The following is a 19,858-nucleotide window of genomic DNA, read 5'->3' as shown; positions in this document are numbered from 1 at the left end:
GTCCACTACTATTATTGTATTACTGTAAACGTGTTTCTTTAATTTTTTTATTAATAGTTAATTTAATTGGCCGCTCTCATGTTAGGGGCATATTTAAAATTGTTAGATCTTCTTGTTGGACAGATCCTTTAATTATGATACAGAGTTCTTCCTCATCTCTTATTATAGTCTTTGGTTTAAAATCTAATTTGTCTGGGGCACCTGGGTGGCTCAGTGGGTTAAAGCCTCTGCCTTCGGCTCAGGTTGTGATCCCAGGGTCCTGGGATTGAGCCCTGCATTGGGCTCTCTGCTCAGTGTCTGCTTCCCCCTGTGCTTCTCAGAGCCTGCTTGCCCCCACCCCCGCCCACTGCCCCGCCTGCCTCTCTGCCTAATTGTGATTTCTGTCAAATAAATAAAATCTAATTTGTCTGGTATATGGATTGCCACTCTAGCTTTCTTTTGATGTCCATTAGCATGATGAATGGTTTCCCACCTCCTCACTTTCCATCTGGCAGTGTCTTTGGGTCTAAAATGAGTCTCCTGGGACCACCTGGGTGGCTCAGTGGGTTAAAGCCTCTGCCTTTGGCTCAGGTCATGGTCCCAGGGTCCTGGGATCGAGCCCTGCATCGGGCTCTCTGCTGAGCAGGGAGCCTGCTTCCTCCTCTCTTTCTCTGCCTGCCTCTCTGCCTACTTGTGATCTCTGTCAAATAAATAAATAAAACCTTTAAAAGAAATAAAATAAAATAAAATGAGTCTCCTGCAGACAGCATATTGATGGCAGAATTTTAACCAATCTGATACCCTGTGTCTTTTGATTGGGGCAGTTAGCCCATTTACATTCAGGGTAACTATTCAAAGATATGAATTTAGTATCATTCTTTTGCCTCTCAAGAGTATCTAAATGATACTCTAAAGTATCATTCTTTTGTCTCTAAAGTTTAGAGGCTTTTGCCTCTAAAGCCTATAAAGCTGTCACTGTATATTGTCTCTGTTCCTTTATGGTCTATGTTACTTTTTGGCTCTCTCTTTGCTTACAGGACCCCTTTGAATATTTCTTGTAGGGATGGTTTGATTATCACAAAGTCTTTTAGTTTCTGTTTGTCCTGGAAGCTTTTTAATCACTCCTTCTATTTTGAATGACATCCTAGCTGGATAAAGTATCCTTCGCTGTATAGTTTTCTCATTTAGCATCCTTAGCCCATTTTTAAAAATTGGGTTATTTATTATGATTGACTTGTAAGAATTCCTTATATATTCAGGATATAAGTCCTTCATTACAAATGTTTGCCAATATTTTCTCCTCCTCTGTGGGTTATCCTTTTATTTTCTTGACGGTACTATATGCAACACAAAAATTTTTAATTTTGATGTCCAATTTGGCTATTTTCCCCTCCCTTATACTTTTCTTGTTGCATCAATGCAGCCTCTGACTACCCAGAGTCATAAAGAGTTATTCTTTTATTTTGTTCTAAGGGCTTTATAGTTTCAGCTCCTACATTTAAGTCTATCATCCATTTGAGTTAATTTCTGTGTAAGAGCAAAGTAAGACATCTACTTTATTCTTTGGCACATGGATGTTCAATAGCTCCAGCACAATTATTAACCCCCTGATTTCTTTAACTACATATTTTGACTTTTTGTATTACATACATTTTTTTGTTGTTACTTGTAATCTATTGTGAAATGAGATTGGTATAAATAAAGTAATCAACTTAAAATAATTATTTGATCAAGGTCAAATGCCTAGTAAGTGTCAGAGACAGGACTGAAGCACAGGTCTTAGGATGTCAAATCTCATATTTTTGTGAGAAAACAATATTACCTTTCATGTAAACATGTTTCCGATTTATTCATCAAAGATAAGAAAAGGTAAGTTTCAAATTATATTTTGATAAACAAGGAATGATTAGAGATACTTAAGATTTTGCTTGCTTCTTTTAAAATATGCCAATAATAACAGCTAAAATCTGTTGAGCAATTTGTGTCAGAACTGTTTTAAACAGTATATGACCTTAATCATCACAACAATCTTAGAAAATTTTAAAAAGTGTCAAAAAAAAAAAAAGGAAAAAGAAAAACAAGTGTCTACCCTACTCCCTCGTCTTTTTACAGGTGGGGAAGCTAAGGCGCAAAGATGTTAAATAAATTGCTCAAGATCACAGAGTTGATAAATGATAAGCACCCAGGCAATCCAGCCTCAAAGACTGTGTTGTTGTTGTTCTTCCTCTTCTTTTTTTAAAAAGGATTTATTTATTTAAGAAAGAGAGAGAGGAAAACAGTGAGCAAGCACAAGTGGGGTGGAGGCGCAGAGGGAAAAGGATAGGCAGACTCCCCACTGAGCAGGGAGCCCAATATGGGCTCAATCCCAAGACCCTGAAATCATGACACGAACCGAAGACAGATGAACCACCTAGGCACCTGAAGACCACGCTGTTCTTAACCACTTTGAAAGCAAATTACTTAGAAGAAAAGCATTCACCAGGCTACGCTTAAATGGATCAGTAACCATCTAGAAAGGGAGCATTAGCTCTTTTAATTATTGCCACAGCTGTCTCAGGTGACCAGAGAGTAAGTTTGTCAGGAGGGCCAACAGCTCTAAAAGAGGGAAATTATTAATACATTAGAATCACATATAAAAATGTTAAATGTCAATGGTTAACTGAAGAAATCATCTCATTTTAAAAACAGAAAAATAGGAGTGTCTGGGTGGCTCAGTCAGTTAAGCATCTGCCTTGGGCTCAAGTCATGATCCTAGGGTCCTGGGGTTGAGCTCACTGTCAGGCTCCCTGCTCGGTAGGGATCCTGCTTCCCCCCTCTCCTTCTGTCCCTCCCCCTGCTTTCTCTCTCTCTCAAAAAAGTAAGTAAAATCTTTAAAACAAAACAAATAAACAAACAAAAACCAGAAAACAGAGGCGCCTGGGTGGCTCTATCAGTTAAGCGTTTTCCTTTGGCTCAAGTCATGATCCTGGAGTCCTGGGATCAAGCCCCAAATCAGGCTCCCTGCTCATGTCTGCTCTCTCACTCACTCTTTCTCAAACAAATATTTTAAAATAAAATAAAAACAGAAAAATATTAAGAGACATACTGCAGTGGGTGGCACAACTAAACATAAAAACCAGAAGGGAGGGGGCGCCTGGGTGTCTCAGTGGGTTAAGCCTCTGCCTTCGGCTCAGGTCATGATCTCAGGGTCCTGGGATGGAGCCCCACATGAGGCTCTCTGCTCAGCAGGTGGCCTGCTTCCTCCTCCCCCTCTGCCTGCCTCTCTGCCTACTTGTGATCTGTCTGTCAAATAAATAAATAAATAAAATCTTAAAAAATCTTAAAAAACAAAACAAAACAAAAGAAAAAAACAAAAGGAAAGGAAAGGCCAGTATAAACACAGAGGAAGGAACTCTGGAAGTCTCCAATGACCACAAAACGAATGAGTCAACCAGGCAGTGTTGTGACAGGATGTGTTGAGAAGATGCATAACACAAAAGGGTAGAGAGAAATCGTTCCTTTATACAGTATGTCAGTGAGACTCCTAATAGAAAGTGGACATCTCTTTTGGTGCCATACTTCAAGAAGGGCAGAAATCAGAAAGGGTTTGAACAAGAGAAATGAACAGACCCAAACAACAGGAAGCAGTACTTGTTAGAAAAAGAAGTTGTAGCTAAGACAGTGAAGATTGATTTAATTATGGCCCTTGGAGAGGAAGACCACTGGAAGCCTCTTCCCCAAATCCTACAGGCTTTGGCTCTTTCTAGGCAAATATTCCTCAGTCAAATATCACTTTCTTTGAGGCTTTATACTAAGTAGACTTCTTAGTTTCTAGCACATTGCTCTTTTTATTCCCTTCATAGTACATAATAATCTGAAGTTCTCACTATTCTAGTGAATATATGGCCCCTCTTGTCCCATTAGGATGTAAGCTGTTCGAGAGCAAAATCCTTGAACACTGCTTTATGCCTAGTACATACTTTTTATGCCTGGTAAATATCTGGGAAATAGTATTTTACAAATATTTGTACCATCTATATATGTGATCTTCAGCGACAAGGAAAGTAAGTTTTCAAATCAGAGATAGCACATAGCAGTAAAACATCAGAGGAATTACTTAATAGTCGAAGTAAAGACCCACACACTGCTGAAGTATATGCTGGGCCTTTAAGAACAGTCACTCATCTGGCTTAGGTACTTTACACACTCAGAGACCTTAAGGCTAAATAATTTCTAGTGGTTACTTCCAACTCTATGATTCAATACTTTACAGCATAAAGTCTTACAAGAAATAAACAAATAATCACTGAGTTCTTACCATGTACTAAACAGTGTTCTAAGGCTTTACACAAACCAAATCATTTAGTCCTCATACTTCTGCAATAAATCCTTTTCTTTATAAAACGGGGGCTCTTTAGCTTAAAGATATTAAATAATTTGCCTGCAGTTACTCAACCAACTTGTATGTGGTGGAGCTGGTATTTAAAACTAGACAATTACACAACTTGTGCCATTCATTTAAAGTTGAAATAAACTTTAAAAAGCTAAAATATATTAAACAGAAAACAACTGCTTGGTAAGTTATGGCACAGAAGTTAGGTCAAACATGGATTTTCTCCTCTCTGGTTTCATAGGCTTGCTACGAGGATCCTTTCAAATTCTGTCTTGCTGTAATGTTTCAACACATCGTGGGGTTATTCATAATATACTATTTTTACCTTTGTAATGATGCCTTTATTCAAAAAATATATATTCATAGTGAACCATTCTTGTCAAACTAAAGAAACAATATAATGAACCTCCATGTCCTGACATATCTTAAATAATTATCAACATGTGGCCAATCTTGTTTCATGTATACTGAAAATACAAGTACCAAATTACTTCAAAGGAAATCCTGATGTTTTTAATCGCAGCCTTTTTCTATCTCTAAAAAGATTTTATTAAGTCTGAAATGCATCTAATTCCCTTCTTTCAAGTAGAATTGCTAGCAATAGAAGGAACAATCCTTAGAGGGGATTTCCATTATCAAAAGGAAAACCAAAGGACAGTGCCAAAAATAAATTTCTCAAAAAAATTACTAAACTTTAAGTGATGTGCATTTAGAAATGTGATAATATCTTAGGTACTACATTATAGCAGAAACTAATTTTAAATTAGATAATATTTTATAAGTTTGAAGAAAAAAATAACTAGGGATTTTGTGCCTATCATGCTGATAAATATTATTTCTAAATATTATGAGACCAACAAACACAGAAGTAGAAACAATTAAATAGTAACATATACCTGTTTGTCTCCCAGATCAGGGTCCCCTTTACTAGAGTCAGAGCTGACATCGTCTTCGTCAGAACTATTGATGTCTTCTTCCTCATCCGAAGGAAGTTCACCAAGACCAAGATCAAGATCGTTGTGTCCCTCCTGGGATGCTCCAGAACTGCTTCAGTAGAGAATATCGCATTAGTCACATTAAATAACAAGGAATACTCTCCAAAACCCACATAAGATCAACCGTCTTATTCCTATGATGTAAGCTCGGTATACCTAAGGGATGTGAACACCAGGATGGAAATAGCCAGACCAACCAAACTTCCCCTTCTCTTTTGCTATCTCAGCTGTCAAAAACCCAATTTCATTCTCATAGCTGCCCTAATCCTATGCTTCTCTATCTTCCTTGAAAAGATCAGATCTCTTGTCCTATGAACCAAGAAGCCTCGGAAGGATATAACCTAGGTTACCACAAACCGGCACTCACTAGCTACGCGGGAACATTCGAAGAGGTGGTGTTTCCCTGGGTCTGTTTTACTTTTTTTTTTTTTTTAAAGCAACTAACAAATCTGCCAGAATTGGGAGGTAATGAACGATGCATGGGCTACTGTGAATATGTGCCCAGCCTCCTTGATTACCCCCAGTTCCTTTTATGTAACCACATCATAAGACAAGGGAAGGGATGAGGATGTTAAAAATTCTTGGGCTCTGATCCAGACCTGCTGAATCAGAAACTCTAGGGGTGCAGGGCCCCTAGGGGATACATGTTGGAAGTCTGAAAATCACTGTACCAGGCCATTTACCACCTCCACCTCTCCAGCCTGACGTCATCAACATTTTCCACTTTGTACTGAGACAAATCTCTTCAATCTAAGAGCCATTGTTGCAATCCAGTCTTGGGGGGGGGGGGGGGTTTCCATAGCAGAGTTCCCCAGGAAGACGGCAGAAATAATTCTAACTTTGGTTGTAAAGACTCAGGAACGAATTATCTGTAGCAACTGTTTTCCTGTCTGCAGTTTACAAGAATACATGCAGAACAGAAGAGTCAGTAAAAGAATCAGAAAATCGTCAGGAGGAAACACTTGAGAATAAAGAGACAGTTGCACTTCACCCTGGCAGGTCTCTTTACGGGTCAAGGCCAGGTCACTCAACTGCCATGGCTTCTACATGTTATGAAAATTCCTAACAGGAATCTTAAAAGCTAAAGATGAATTCTCTGCCAGTTCCTGATTACACATTGTAGGATACAGACAGCCTCAGATGCCATTCCTGGAACTCAACTGTTAGAGAAACCAGTTGGATGAAGGCAGAATGCCAAAAGGAACACCTCCCTCTGCCAAAGACAGGGGTTCCTACTATTCAGGAGCTGGAGGGCCTTAGGGAATCATATCACAGCCTCAAGTAGGTGGGTGCGCGCCCGATCATAGCTCCATGACATAGAGGAGACTCACACCCTAGGGTGGAGTTGGGGGTGGAGAGCGGAAGCTTCCCAGTCAGATCACGGGCAAAACTCACTGCCTCTGGGTGCAGGGACAGGAGCCCAACTCAGCTGGGTAATTAGTTGATTTAAATTAGCTGGAGTAAATCAAGTTAACAGGATAGAGAGACTGCAGGATACATCCATTTAAGTAAAGCAAAACCTACCTCAACTTGTTTTTATCATTAATTCTTTAACTCTTTACATTCTCTAAAACCCTGTTACTCAAAACATGTTCAATCTATGAGCAACTTTAGCATCACCGGAAGTTTTTTAGAAATACAGAACTTTAGGCCTCACCCTGAGGCACTGAATCACAATCTAGTTGTAACAAAAGCCCAGTAATCTGTTTTTTTCAAATCAGTGCACTCTTTTAGACTCAACAGTATAAAAATTTTGGATAATCAGTAACAGCTTGTAGCACCTGTGAGGAAATTGGGTTTATTCTGTCTGAAGAGAGAGCTGAGAGGTGTTTCTTGGTTCAACATCTGGAAAGCCATTATTGATGAGATAATAAGTAGCTAGTTGCCACAACCATTAGGCATATAAATACTTACAAAAGTTAACATTTCAGAACAAGAAAAAAAAAGGCTTTAAATATTAAAAGGATATGGATCAAAACATAACCGCCACAAAATATTGGGAGGGTTTTTTTTTTTAAGACTTTATTTATTTATTTGTCAAGAGGGAAAGAAAGAGCACAAGCAGGGGGCATGGAAGGCAGAGGGAGAAGCAGGCTCCCCACTGTGCCAGGAGCCTGATGAGCGACTCAATCCCAGGACTCTGGGATAATAACTTGAGCAGAAGGCAGACGCTAAACAGACTGAGTCACCTAGTTGTCCCATGTTGGGCGAGTTTAGTTCTGAAAATTGCTTTCCTACAGAAAACCTTCCCTGCTTATCTCCTCCCTCTCTCACATTAGCTTACCTGTCTTCTGAATTCCACACCTTCTCCTTCCAATGTACCTGTTGATAAATTTGTTTCCCTAGCTAAAACGTAAATTCCTAAGAACAAGTAAAGGGTCTTTTCAGTTGAATACCCTGTTAAGTTGATACTTAACAGACCCTCGGTAAATTTTTACTGAATAAACAAAATTTACATTGGAAAGCAAAGGGTGTTAAATTTCAGAAGTTCAGATGGTATTTATGGCAGTAGTGATCACAAAGAAAGGTTTGGAGGGGTAACACTGGGATAGTGCGTGGTTTAAAGAAAGGCCAACCTAGGTATTATAATCAGTGGTGTGGAAATGGATATCTGTATTCAGAAAACAAAAAACATTTTGGCTGTAGTAGAGGTCTCCTATATATAATTAATGGAAAAAAAGAGCTTGGAGAGAATGACAGTTGCCAACCTGCCAAAGGTCATAAATAATAGATGAGTCCATACTCATCTTGCAGGCCTTTAACAATAAGACTCAAATCTTCCAGTAGACCTCAAAGATTCCCTTAATAGAACTCTAAGTCGAATGTCATTACCATATTTCTCTCTTGATAGTGCCAATGAGGCAGAGAATAACACCTCTTCCATCAATCCAGCCTTGTAGGCACAGCCTCTGCCCCACTCCCCTGACCCAACAAGGGAAAAGGACAGCCCTGCTAATTAGCATCAGTGAGATCCTCTTGATGATCTCAAAAGATTCAACTGAAGTGAAAGGTGCTCCCCATACATCTGGATGGTAAACAGGAGAGACCATTTACGATTTCTGAAGCTTAGAAGGGAGGAAAGTGAGCAAAGTAAGGTTTTAGGAAGACTAATCTTATAACCCAATGCTAGTGAACTAACTGGGGGCTGAATGGAGGCAGGCACAAAGACAGAAGTGGATGGGGATCTAAGAAGTAATTTCAACAGTGCAGAAATGAGGTTGGCTACATGAGGAATTAAGAGGAAGGGTTGGATATAAGAGGTTAAAAAAAAATCATCAGGGTAAAGAGGTGGGGAAAAACCTGTCTTCCTTCAAGATTTCATGAACAGTCATCAGCAAAATAAGGGGCATATTAATTGAAATAGAGATATCTTAACAAGGGATATGATTTTAAGGAAAGATAATGGGTTCAGGAGCAAAATCAGGAAAGATGGCATTTAGTAACCACATTTATATGTTCAGCTCTATGTGATCCAACAGAGAAAAATTGTTAATCTCTTTTCTCATGTAATCCTTAACAGCTTTCAAATCTATAGATCTCTGATAATGAAGTATGGATTCCTTACTGATGCTAGTCATGTTGGGGGCTCCTGTATTCTTTACATTTCCTTCCCCCAGCCTGGAAGATAATGTCCTAGCACTGTAGGCTTTCTGGGTTAAAGGAACAGGACATAGTGTTTCCTCTATACTTTCCTGCCTGGTTATTTCATAACTTGATAATCGAAATAAAAGGAAAGTAAGTTGCAACCACAACCAGGACAGAGTCAGGACTGGGCTCTACCTCCCAGGCCATCCTTTCCAAGGATGATTAGTTTCTGGATGGAGTAAGGACAGAGAAAATAATGCCAGAAGTAAATGCCCACTGGTTAGACAGCTGTTCTTCAGTTCCACAGTCAAGCATCAACACATTTAGACTGATTATTTAATACCATCACTTTTAAAAAAATCAATTATTTTTTGTTTATGTTTTTGCGATAAGGACAGTATTCCCTCCACTGAAAGTACATCAAATTTCTCTTTCACGTTAAGATGTCACATGAAGGAGGATTTCTTTTTTAGAAGAAATCTAAGAAGAAATTTAAATTAGTATTTAAAAATACTTAATCCATCTCCCCTAAGAGTCTTCAGGAAAGTGAAATCTGTACAGCACTGAGCCAGACATCACCACCAAAACATTCTTGTGAGCCTCCAGTAAACTGAAAATTCCAGCAAAGGGAGGGGAAGGAGGACGAGGACAGCAGAGAAAGGAAAAGGAGAAGTAGAGTTAACACTTTGAAATACACTTTGAAATACACTTTGAAATACACTTTGAAAGCACAGAATCCTGTCCCCTGTTGTTGATGAATCCAGTTACCTTTTTCCTCTCGTCTGCCATTTTATTCTGAGACCCTTAAACAATGAATGTACCCCGTAATTCCTTCCAAACTTGGAAGAAAAAAGTTTATTCCAATATCCTCAGCTTCAAAGTTTCTTTCTCCTTTTCAAGTCACAACATGTAAATCTGAACAATTCTGTGATCTTTTCTCTTCTTATTCCTTTTTACTCCTGGACCAAACTGAACAGAGCCTGCTAGTCTGCAGGATGTTGTTATAATTCTTTTACAAATGATGTCTCATTATGACTTGGTGATTATGCGTTTCCTTTGGCTGCTTTCATATTTATTGCAGAATGAATGGGAAAAACTACTGGTAAGCACTTAAGGACGAATATTACATAGAAAAAAAAGCTTTCATAAGTTAGATATTATTATATGCCAACTACAGGCTATTGGTTCACAATTTTCATCAAAAAAGTGTTTCTATTTAGTTTTACCAGAGTATGTTTTACTCAGGTACTTCAGCTTCTTTACTGAATTTTAGATTCCAATGTCAGGTTGAAAACCATGAATCAAATCCAAAAAAATGATTTAAAAACCACTTTTATTCTTGTTTTCAGGCCCTCTTTTCAATTATATGGGGCTTACAGAATTTTCTCCATTTTCCACTCAGATAAGCTACATAGGAACTACCCCTAAAATGAGTTATTTCTCTACTACTTTTAGGAAACCCAGCACCACTGTGAAGTAAGTATACGTTGCCATTTTCATTCTCAAATAAAGCAAGTCATGTACTCGTGGCATGTTTTTAGACCCCAAACATGGGGTTTTGAGCAATTATTTTAAGTACTTGCAGAGCTAGAGGGTCAGGGTGACAGAACATAAAAGCCAAAAGAGTGTGAGGCAAACTTATCTGACCTGAACAAAAATCAGGTTCTTCAAGTGTGACCCCTCTGTGCTAAGAGGCAAACTACCTCATCTGATAGGTCTTCTCTATTACTGACTGCTTTAATAAGGTGTAAAGCTGTGGACGGAAAATGTTCATAATACACTATAATAGCGGAAATCCTTCCCCTCAAAGAAAAGTATATACATTAGTTTTTTAAATATACAGTAGTTTTTAATCTTCTGAGAAACCATTAAGACAAACTATTTTAATTTTAAAACTTAATAATTTTATAATCTGGGCTTTAGTAAAAAAATAATTTCACATATGTATATAACATATTCACTTCTTTCAATTAAATATTTTGATTAATATCACATAGAGTAGGAATAAACAAAAACACTACAATGAGGGATAGCACAGCAGGAGTTTGTTACCACAAAAAGGAAAGGAAGTGAAAAGAAACTTGCAGCATAAAATGCACACAATTAGCATTTTACTCTTTGGTTCATGGATTTTAGAGGTGTTAACAACCAAGTCTTTTAAAACTAGCAAGCTGGGTTTCTACAGCTAGAAAACGAAGTGGGCGAAGTGGGCGTGTTTTTCAAGTCCATCACCGAAGCCTAGTATTCCCTCCTGACAGGGTCCCCCAGAAGGAGCTTTTATTAGTCCTCCGGATTACATTCCAGGGAAACTGGGTATTTTCTGTGGTTCCTTTTTCTGAAGCCACTCCTTTCTGTGGTAGCAAATTCCTGCTGGTTTTCAAGATTGCCTTTATTTGACCCCTTTAACTACTTGTTAGGTGGGAAAGGTATACAGACTATGCTTTTTCCTTAAGGCCGGTAGGGGATTGTTCAGGAAAATCATCAGTATGCCTCTAGAGAATAGATAGAGAGGAATGACCTTCTGGCCAGCCAGCTGATGACTTTAAAAAAGGAAAAAGAGGGGCGCCTGGGTGGCTCAGTCGGTTGGGCATTGGACTCTTGATTTCAGGGTCCTAGGAAAGAGCCCCACGCAGGGCTCTGTACTCAGCAGGAAGTCGGCTTGGGATTCTCTCTCTCCCTCTCCCTATGCTCCTCCTCCTGCTCTTTCTGTTTTTCTTTCTCAAATAAATAAATAAATCTTTAAAAAAACAAAAATAAAAAGAGAAAAAGAGTCTGTAAAAGGATTATTCAACATTTTGCAGGGGCCACTGAGTAATAAACACACAACCTATTGCCTATGCCACAGTGAACAGTACCATACTATCAGGCATCTCCCACAGCATTCTGAGTTGTGGGAAAACTTCTTGCCTCTAAAGAGGCCTCCGGGGTTCCTGGTGCAATCCTAGTGACACAAGAGGAGCCTAGGTCTGATCACAATCCAGTAGGCACTCTTGTCTCTCCATCTTAGCTGGAAGGCATCTGATTCAGGCATGAGCCGCTCCTAGCTAGAGAGGAATAGATTGTTATTTAAAAAAAATGCCTCCTGCGGCACCTGGGTGGCTCAGTGGGTTAAGCCTCTGCCTTCGCTCAGGTCATGATCTCAGGGTCCTGGGATCGAACCCCACATCGGGCTCTCTGCTCAGCGGGGAGCCTGCTTCCCCTTCTTGGCCTGCCTCTCTGCCTACTTGTGGTCTCTTTCGCTCTGTCAAATAAATAAATAAATAAATCTTAAAAAAAAGAAAAAGCCTCCTGAAACAAGCACTAGCTAAAATAAATACCAAACATTTAATTACCAGCAGTTTTGTTTTCTTAAAAATTGGAAGGGTTTGAGAATGATTCCTTAAAATATTCTTCAAGAAATGTGCACTGAAATCGTTTTCTTAATTTTCTTAATACAAACAGAAAAGCATTCTCTTGAGCTTGGAACTGCCTCCAAATAAAATACAGCACATTTTCAATACAGTTTTGTCATTGTAGCGAAGATGATGAAAAATTTTTAAGTTAGAGTTGACCCACCATCCTTTCTTCCCTCCACCTCCTCACTGTATAATGTATAACTCTTGAGTAAAGGACACTAGAAATAATGAGGAGGGGATGGCTACATGACAGTGCTTCATGTTTAGACCCACATACACACACGTGCACACACACACACACGCACAAATGCTGCATATTTACAAATACATTAATACATATATTGTCATATATATACTCTATACTATTTAAAATACATAAAACTGCTATGCCATTTATTTCAATAAATATCGAGGGCTTATCATATATCATATTATTTTAGGGGCTGGATGAAGATAATCTATAGAATTAGTTAATGTTCAAACAGTAAATTCTGTTGGTTACTTTTCTTTTTACCTGCTGAGTGAAGCTTTCCTAAACAGATAAAGGCAGGGGGAATTGGGATAATCACCATAACTAACATATAGGCATAATTAGCATATAAATATTTATTTGACACAGAGAAAGATCAAAGTAGGCAGAAAGGCACACAGAGGGAGAAGGGGAAGCAGGCTCCTTGCTGAGGAGAGAGCCCAATCCAGAGCTCCATCCCAGGACCCTGAGACCATGACCTGAGCCAAAGGCAGAGGCTTAACCCACTGACCCTCCCAGGTGCCCCAAAAGTTAGGGTGTTTATCAAGTTAGAGAGAAATCTCTCTCTTGGCAGGCAGCCATGGCAGAAAAGGCAAGCATCCATCCACAGTGGGAACTGGGGATCCAAACCCAAACCCAGGCCTTGCCTGGTTCTAACACTATAGTAGGGAACCCAGTTGGAAGCTGGGCCTGGGAAGTAAGACTGATTGATGAGGACATAAACACCTTATCCTATGACTCTCTTCTTAAACAGGGTGGCCGTGTATTTTTGTGTCAATTATACATGCCACGTTGCTTCCACTAATTTCATCATAACTCGAGCAGCCACTGACAAGGTGGAGAGATCTTTGGAAAATGTGATCATTCCCTCGACCATGCTATGCTCTTGACTATGAATTGGCTCAGTCGGTAAAACTATGGTATGATGAAACTACTATGGTATGATACCTATTGTGTTCTGCCTTAACATCAATGGAAAACCAAGAGGATGTCAAATGGCCTTACTACAAGTTACCCTTCCTACTCTGTTGTTCCTCAGACAGGGCGCCCTAGCCAAACGATCTTGTCTATCACAGGGACAGTTTTGGCTACACCTGAGTAGAGGACTTTAGCCCCTTGACACGTGCAGTTATTCAAACCAGCCAATCACATTGTCCCATGGGAACCAAAGGTCACCCCACTCCCTTGTTACTGCAGGGTCTGCCTTCCACAGCACAGCCCCTGGTGACTCACTTTGTTCCCAAGTGCATGCTTGGTGTGGCCCTGTGTGGCATGCTATGTCCTCCTCCTCTAGGCTGTATATGTGACCAACAAACTGCCATGAATCTTATCTGTCTGATGTCATGCGTCTGGCAATCCTCATAACCCATGGTCAGGAATCCCTTCCTCACTGACAGGGTGGACAGGAAACAATCAAAACATCATTAATTTAATTATATTATGAATTAATAAAATATTAAGTTACATATTTATTTTAAAATTATACACAAACTATAAGTTTATTATTAATTTAATTAATTGCTAATTTAAAATACTTAAAACCACAAAAGAGGGTGCTATTTTCTGGGATCTTTAAGTACAAAGTAGGTGTACTGACAGTTTCTAATAGAATTATTCTGATAAATCCCCTTGAAGTGTTATCAAGTTCGCTTCCTGTATACCTATTACATTTTGCATATACTTCCAAAGTTTGCCATGATAAACTTAAGCAATTTTCAAGTTAGAGGTATTAATGTTATGTGTTACAGAAATACAACATATTACTTGTTACAGAATATTTAATATTATCTTAAATATATACCCCACTATAATAAAGTAGTAGGGAATCACACGGAAACCAGCAATTAAACAAAAAAGACATTTGCTTTCCATCTAAGATCTTATTTTAGCCAAGCCTACTTGAGTGTTCCCATTTTCTAACAGGAACTACAACCTTTAATTGGGATTTCCCACTGCAGTGGGGAGGATAGGAGCCCATAAGCAGCCAAGATGGGGAGGTTAGATTGTCACTCTTACACGTCAGTTCACTTCATTATTTAAAACTATACATGAACAATTCTACTTATAATCCCAGAGAGCCCTGAAGAACCCATTTCTTTCTCAGAGCACATTGGAGACACAGGTCTCTTTTTTCCAAGACTGAGAGGCTGGTGAGGGCATCAGGAAGGACATGGGCTTTCTTCCTCCACTCTTATTCCCATGCATCACTATATCTTTTCACTAGTTACATGATTAACTAGCTCCCTGTTTAATTTTAGCTTTCTTGACTGGGGAACCTGGGAAATACCTTAACATTTCTAACAAACCTGCATAGCATCTTCGAAAGCTAGAGCCAGAACAAATGGAAGGGAAGGAAAAACAAATGTGTTTAAGAAGTGAGATATAGGGATTCCCTTTAGACCTGCTGTGTGCAGATGGCTGGCTCTTTAGTCTCTTCCCTAAACTATAAAATTGAGATAATGCCACTGGCTATGAAGAGTAAATGACATAATGTGCACATGTCTAGTACATGCAATGGACAGGAAATAAAGACAAATTTTTAAAAGCAGACACGAAAAGGAGGAGAACAAACTGGTCCATTACGTAAGTGGAATTAATGGTAAGAGGAACTGGAAGGTTTTGTTCTTGTTCACCCCTGGTTACCACTGTATTTAGTACAATACCTGATCTATTTCTTACATGAATGAATTGATAAATTAGTGACCTTGGGGTGCATGGGTGGCTCAGTGGATTAAGCCTCTGCTTTCAGCTCAGGTCATGATCTCAGGGTCCTGGGATTGAGCTCCGCATCAGGCTCTCCACTCAGCAAAGAGTCTGCTTCCCCCTGCCACCCCCCGCCCTCTCTCTGCCTGCCTACTTGTGGTCTCTCTCTCTCTCTGTAAAATAAATAAATAAGATCTTTAAAAAAATAAAAAAATAAATTAGTGACCTTTATCTTTATATCTCACAAAAACAGCACAGGATGAGTAGACAAGTCCAATCTGCTGCTTCTTTTTGTAAGGCCCATAAGCCAAGAATAGTAGAAAAAAATCAAGAGAAATATTTTGTGATGTGTAGAAATTACATAAAACTCAAATTTCAGTGTTTACAAATAAAGTTTTATTAGAACATAGCCAGTCACATTTGTTTTTGAACTTTCTATGCCTGCTTTCATGCTATATCCACAGATTTGAAGAGCTGCAACAGAGATCACATGGCCTGTAAAGTCTAAAATATTTACCATCTGACTCTTCAGCAAAAAAGTTTACTGACCCTTGCTTTAGTAGCTTACCTGGAAAAAGCAGTCTATCTGCTTTGGAGCAAAAAGCTGCCTGTTTTCATCTTTGCTTTGTCACTTACTATCTAAGCAAAACTGGGTAATAAGCTCTTAACCTCAATTTGCCTCAGTTCCCTCATCCATAAAATAGGGATAATAATAGTGTCTATCTGAAAGGGATTTATGAGGATTCAATGAATTTATAATGAATAATGTACTAACAACAATGCCTCATACATAGGAAGCTTATTTGCTGGTATGCATGCTCTCCCTCCTCACACACATTTAGAGTGCCACCTGTAATATTAAAAAAAATAATAAATTATCATTCTAGATACTTAAAAGTCTAGACTTGTATAAAAACTGACTTCAGAGAGAAGCTTCTGCATTATCAGTCATGTGAAACAGCTCATCATCAGTGTACGCGGCTGAGTAACAAACTCCTGGGATGAGATCATCTGAGCCATGCTTTCACAGCAGGTCTTTCAGTGCTGCTTTCTGGGAGTCTGTACTTGTACAGTACTATCCTGAAGCTCAGAATAACCACAGTTTTACCTACATCACCATACTGTCTCCTATTTCTTTTTTTTTTTTTTAAAGATTTTATTTATTTATTTGACAGAGAGAAATCACAAGTAGACGGAGAGGCAGGAAGAGAGAGAGGAAGGGAAGCAGGCTCCCTGCTGAGCAGAGAGCCCGATGTGGAACTCGATCCCAGGACTCTGAGATCATGACCTGAGCCAAAGGCAGCGGCTCAACCCACTGAGCCACCCAGGTGCCCCCTGTCTCCTATTTCTAAAACAATTTCAGTTACCACCTAATTTAGAGGTGTCCCATTAGATCTCAAGACACTTTTTTTTTTTCTTTAGAAGGTTTTATTTATTGGGGAACCTGGGTGGCTCAGTGGGTTGAGTCTCTGCCTTTCACTCAGGTCATGATCTCAGGGTCCTGGGATTGAGCCCTGCATCGGGCTCTCTGCTTGGCAGGGATTCTGCTTCCCTGCTCTCTCTGCCTGCCTCTCTCCCTACTTGTGATCTCTGCCTCTCTCTCTGTCAAATAAATAAATAAAATATTTTTTTAAAAAAGAAGAAGAAGATTTTATTTATTTATTTGACAAACAGAGATCACAAGTAGGCAGAGAGGCAGGCAGAGAGAGAGAGGAGGAAACAGGCTCCCTGCTGAGCAGAGAGCCTGATGTAGGGCTCGATCCCAGGACCCTGAGACCATAACAGGAGCCGAAGGCAGAGGCTTAATCACTGAGCCACCCAGACACCCTTCCAGATACTTTTAAAAGCACCTTTCTAAACACTAGCTTTATCCCTCTTTGGTAAAAAACAACAACAAAGACTGAAAAGATCTCTAAAAGATATAAAAAGCATGAGTCATGCAATGAAGTTGCTAATTCTTTTGGTAATAGAAACTTTACTTTGAATGTAAAGCAAAGTATTTCTTTCTTTCTTTTAAGATTTTATTTAGGGGCGCCTGGGTGGCTCAGTGGGTTAAGCCTCTGCCTTTGACTCAGGTCATGGTCTCAAGGTCATGGGATCGAGCCCCGCACTGGGCTGTAGCTCAGCGGAGAGCCTGCTTCCCACCCCCACCCCACCCTGCCTGCCTCTCTGCCTACTTGTGATCTCTATCACGTAAATAAAAATCTTAAAAAAAAAAAAAAAAAGATTTTATTTATTTGAGAGAAAGAGAGGAAGCATGAGCTGGGGGAGGAGCAGAGGGAGGGAGATGGAAAATTGACACCCCACTGAGCAGGGAGCCCAGCAGGGGCCCAAAACCAGGACCCTGAGATCAAGACCTGAGCTGAAGGCAGACCCTTAACTGATGGAGCTGCCCAGGCACCCCACCTGTATTTCTCTTCTAATTTCAGATTTTCATCCTAAAGTAGAAAGAGTCTAGTAGATAGTACTTCAAAACCCTGATCCCCTACTTTGAGCCACCAGCTAAAGGCACCAGAAAAGGAGCAGAAGTAAGTAAGGAGAAGTTAAGATACTAGAAAATAGTAAAAGAAGAGGGAAAGAGGAAAGAGATAAGGAGCAGTAGAAAGACAAAGCATGCTAAACTCCTCCATCTGTAACGTGTGTCCACATTACCCTAGCCCTTCACTGAGCTCCTGCAGAGTCAGGTTCTGTGTTAGGCACTGAGGTGAAACAAGGAAGACTTCCTGCCTCAAAGGAAACAGTGCTGACAGCCTCTGCCTTTCTCAAGTACCTCCAAGACAAGAAAGGCCTCCTGTGAACACAGATTAACTACCCCTAAACTTTCCACTTATTCTAAAACTTTCCATTATTAAAAAAGCAAGCAAACAAACAAAACCCCCAGAAAACCTTTTCTCTAAACTGGAATGGAGGGGGGATAATGACAGGGAAAGGAAGAAGCATTTTATTTTTCACTGTTTGCACATTTAACTTCGAAAGAAAAAAAAAGGATTCTATATAACTTTTATTAAAAAATTAAAATACAAAGAATTGAAAATCCCCATTCTCCCTCCCCCTAAATTTAGTAATTTCAGTTCTTCTAAGCATCCCTCATAAACAGTACATATACATATACATATACATGTGTGTGTGTATATATATATATATATATATATATATATATATATATATATATATATTTTTTTTTTTTTTTTTAATACCTAAGAAGAAAAGAGCAGGGGCACCTGGATGGCTAAGTTGCTACGTGGTTGCCTTCAGCTCAAGTCATGACCCCAGGATCCTGGGATCGAGCCCGGCATCGGGCTCCCTGCTCAGCAGGAAGACTGCTTCTCCCTCTCCTACTCCCCCGCTGTGTTCCATCTCTCTCTCTCTCAATCAAATAAATAAATAAATAAATAAATAAAATCTTAATAGAAGAAGAAGAGAAGGAGAAGGAGGAGGAAAGAAGAGAAGAGGAGGAAAAGATCAAAGGTAAAGGGGAGGATGGACTGGAGACAGCCATCCTGTCTAAGCCTCCCACAAAATGCAAAAAAACAGATCATGTTGACATGTGGATTATGGCAATAATTTTCAGTATACTTCCTGTAGAAGCTACTGTAAACTTCAACACCTCTACTCACAGTCACCAATTTTAACTTAATGGAATCCACCTACCCACAGGGCAGTAGCAGAAAGGCCAGAAGAAGTATTTACTGAGGCCAAGATTTCAATGAGCAGGCTGAAAAGACACTAATCTGTACACTGCAGAAGAGCAATTGAAAATACGTTGTTCCTTAACAGTGGGAAGGGCTCAATAAAAATTAAAGATGCTTAGAATTACTACTGTGGAGAATCAATCTAATAAGGCTACGTTCAATGAAATGGCTAAGATCTCATTTTAGCCCACTATACAAAAGCGTCAACAATCAACAGGTAATCAGGTAACCACTGGATATAAAAATATATCTGAACTACTTAATGCCCATCATCCAATTAAGTAGGGCACATGATGTCATGAGCACTGGGTGTTATACACAGCGGATAAATTACTGAACACAACATCTGAAACTAATGATATACTATAGTTTGGCTAACAATTTAAATACAAAATTCTAAAAAAGAATTAAAAAAATATAAATATATACCTAAACTAATTTTACTATCAAAAAAGCTCCTGAACCTATTAAAGCTAATATATTTGCTTATTTTCACAGTGTTTAAATTTTGCTCTATAAAGAGTTTATATAGTTTGATAAGACCAAAACCCATTTCTTTAATGGTCAAGAAAACTTTTACCTTTCAGATCTTTATTTTATATTCTTCGCTAAAGAGCCTTAGTACCAATTCTCATTTTAAAAGTTCCTTTTAGTGGTGCCTGGGTGGTTGAGTCGTTAACGGGCTGCCTTCAGCTCAAGTCATGATCCCAGGGTCCTGGGGTCAAGCCCCATGTTGGGCTCCTTGAACATAGGGAAGCCTGCTTCTCCTTCTCTCACTCCCCCAGCTTGTGTTCCCTCTGTCGCTGTCTTTGTCAAATAAATAAATAAAATCTTTAAAAAAAAAAAGTCCCTTTTATCCTTCCCCACATGTGGTACTCAGCATACAC

The 19,858-nt window shown here is 39.3% G+C and overlaps 1 protein-coding gene across 3 annotated transcripts in view; it reads right to left on the bottom strand.

Annotated features, from left to right (window-relative positions):
• The window catches only part of FGD6 (FYVE, RhoGEF and PH domain containing 6), a 125,498-nt gene that overhangs the window by 77,955 nt on the left and 27,685 nt on the right, over positions 1-19,858 (bottom strand). For 2 of the 3 annotated variants that reach the window (XM_082739264.1, XM_082739266.1), the window contains exon 3: positions 5,248-5,398. In XM_082739264.1, the coding sequence (XP_082595390.1) occupies positions 5,248-5,398 (151 nt within the window). The remainder of the gene's footprint in view (positions 1-5,247; positions 5,399-19,858) is intronic. The other variant, XM_082739265.1, reaches the window with a different exon arrangement.

Source organism: Mustela nivalis, assembly GCF_964662115.1.
Source record: "Mustela nivalis genome assembly, chromosome: 7".
NCBI lineage: Eukaryota > Metazoa > Chordata > Mammalia > Carnivora > Mustelidae > Mustela > Mustela nivalis.
The sequence above is the reverse complement of the archived record's forward strand: the minus strand, read 5'-3'. Positions and strand labels throughout refer to the sequence as shown.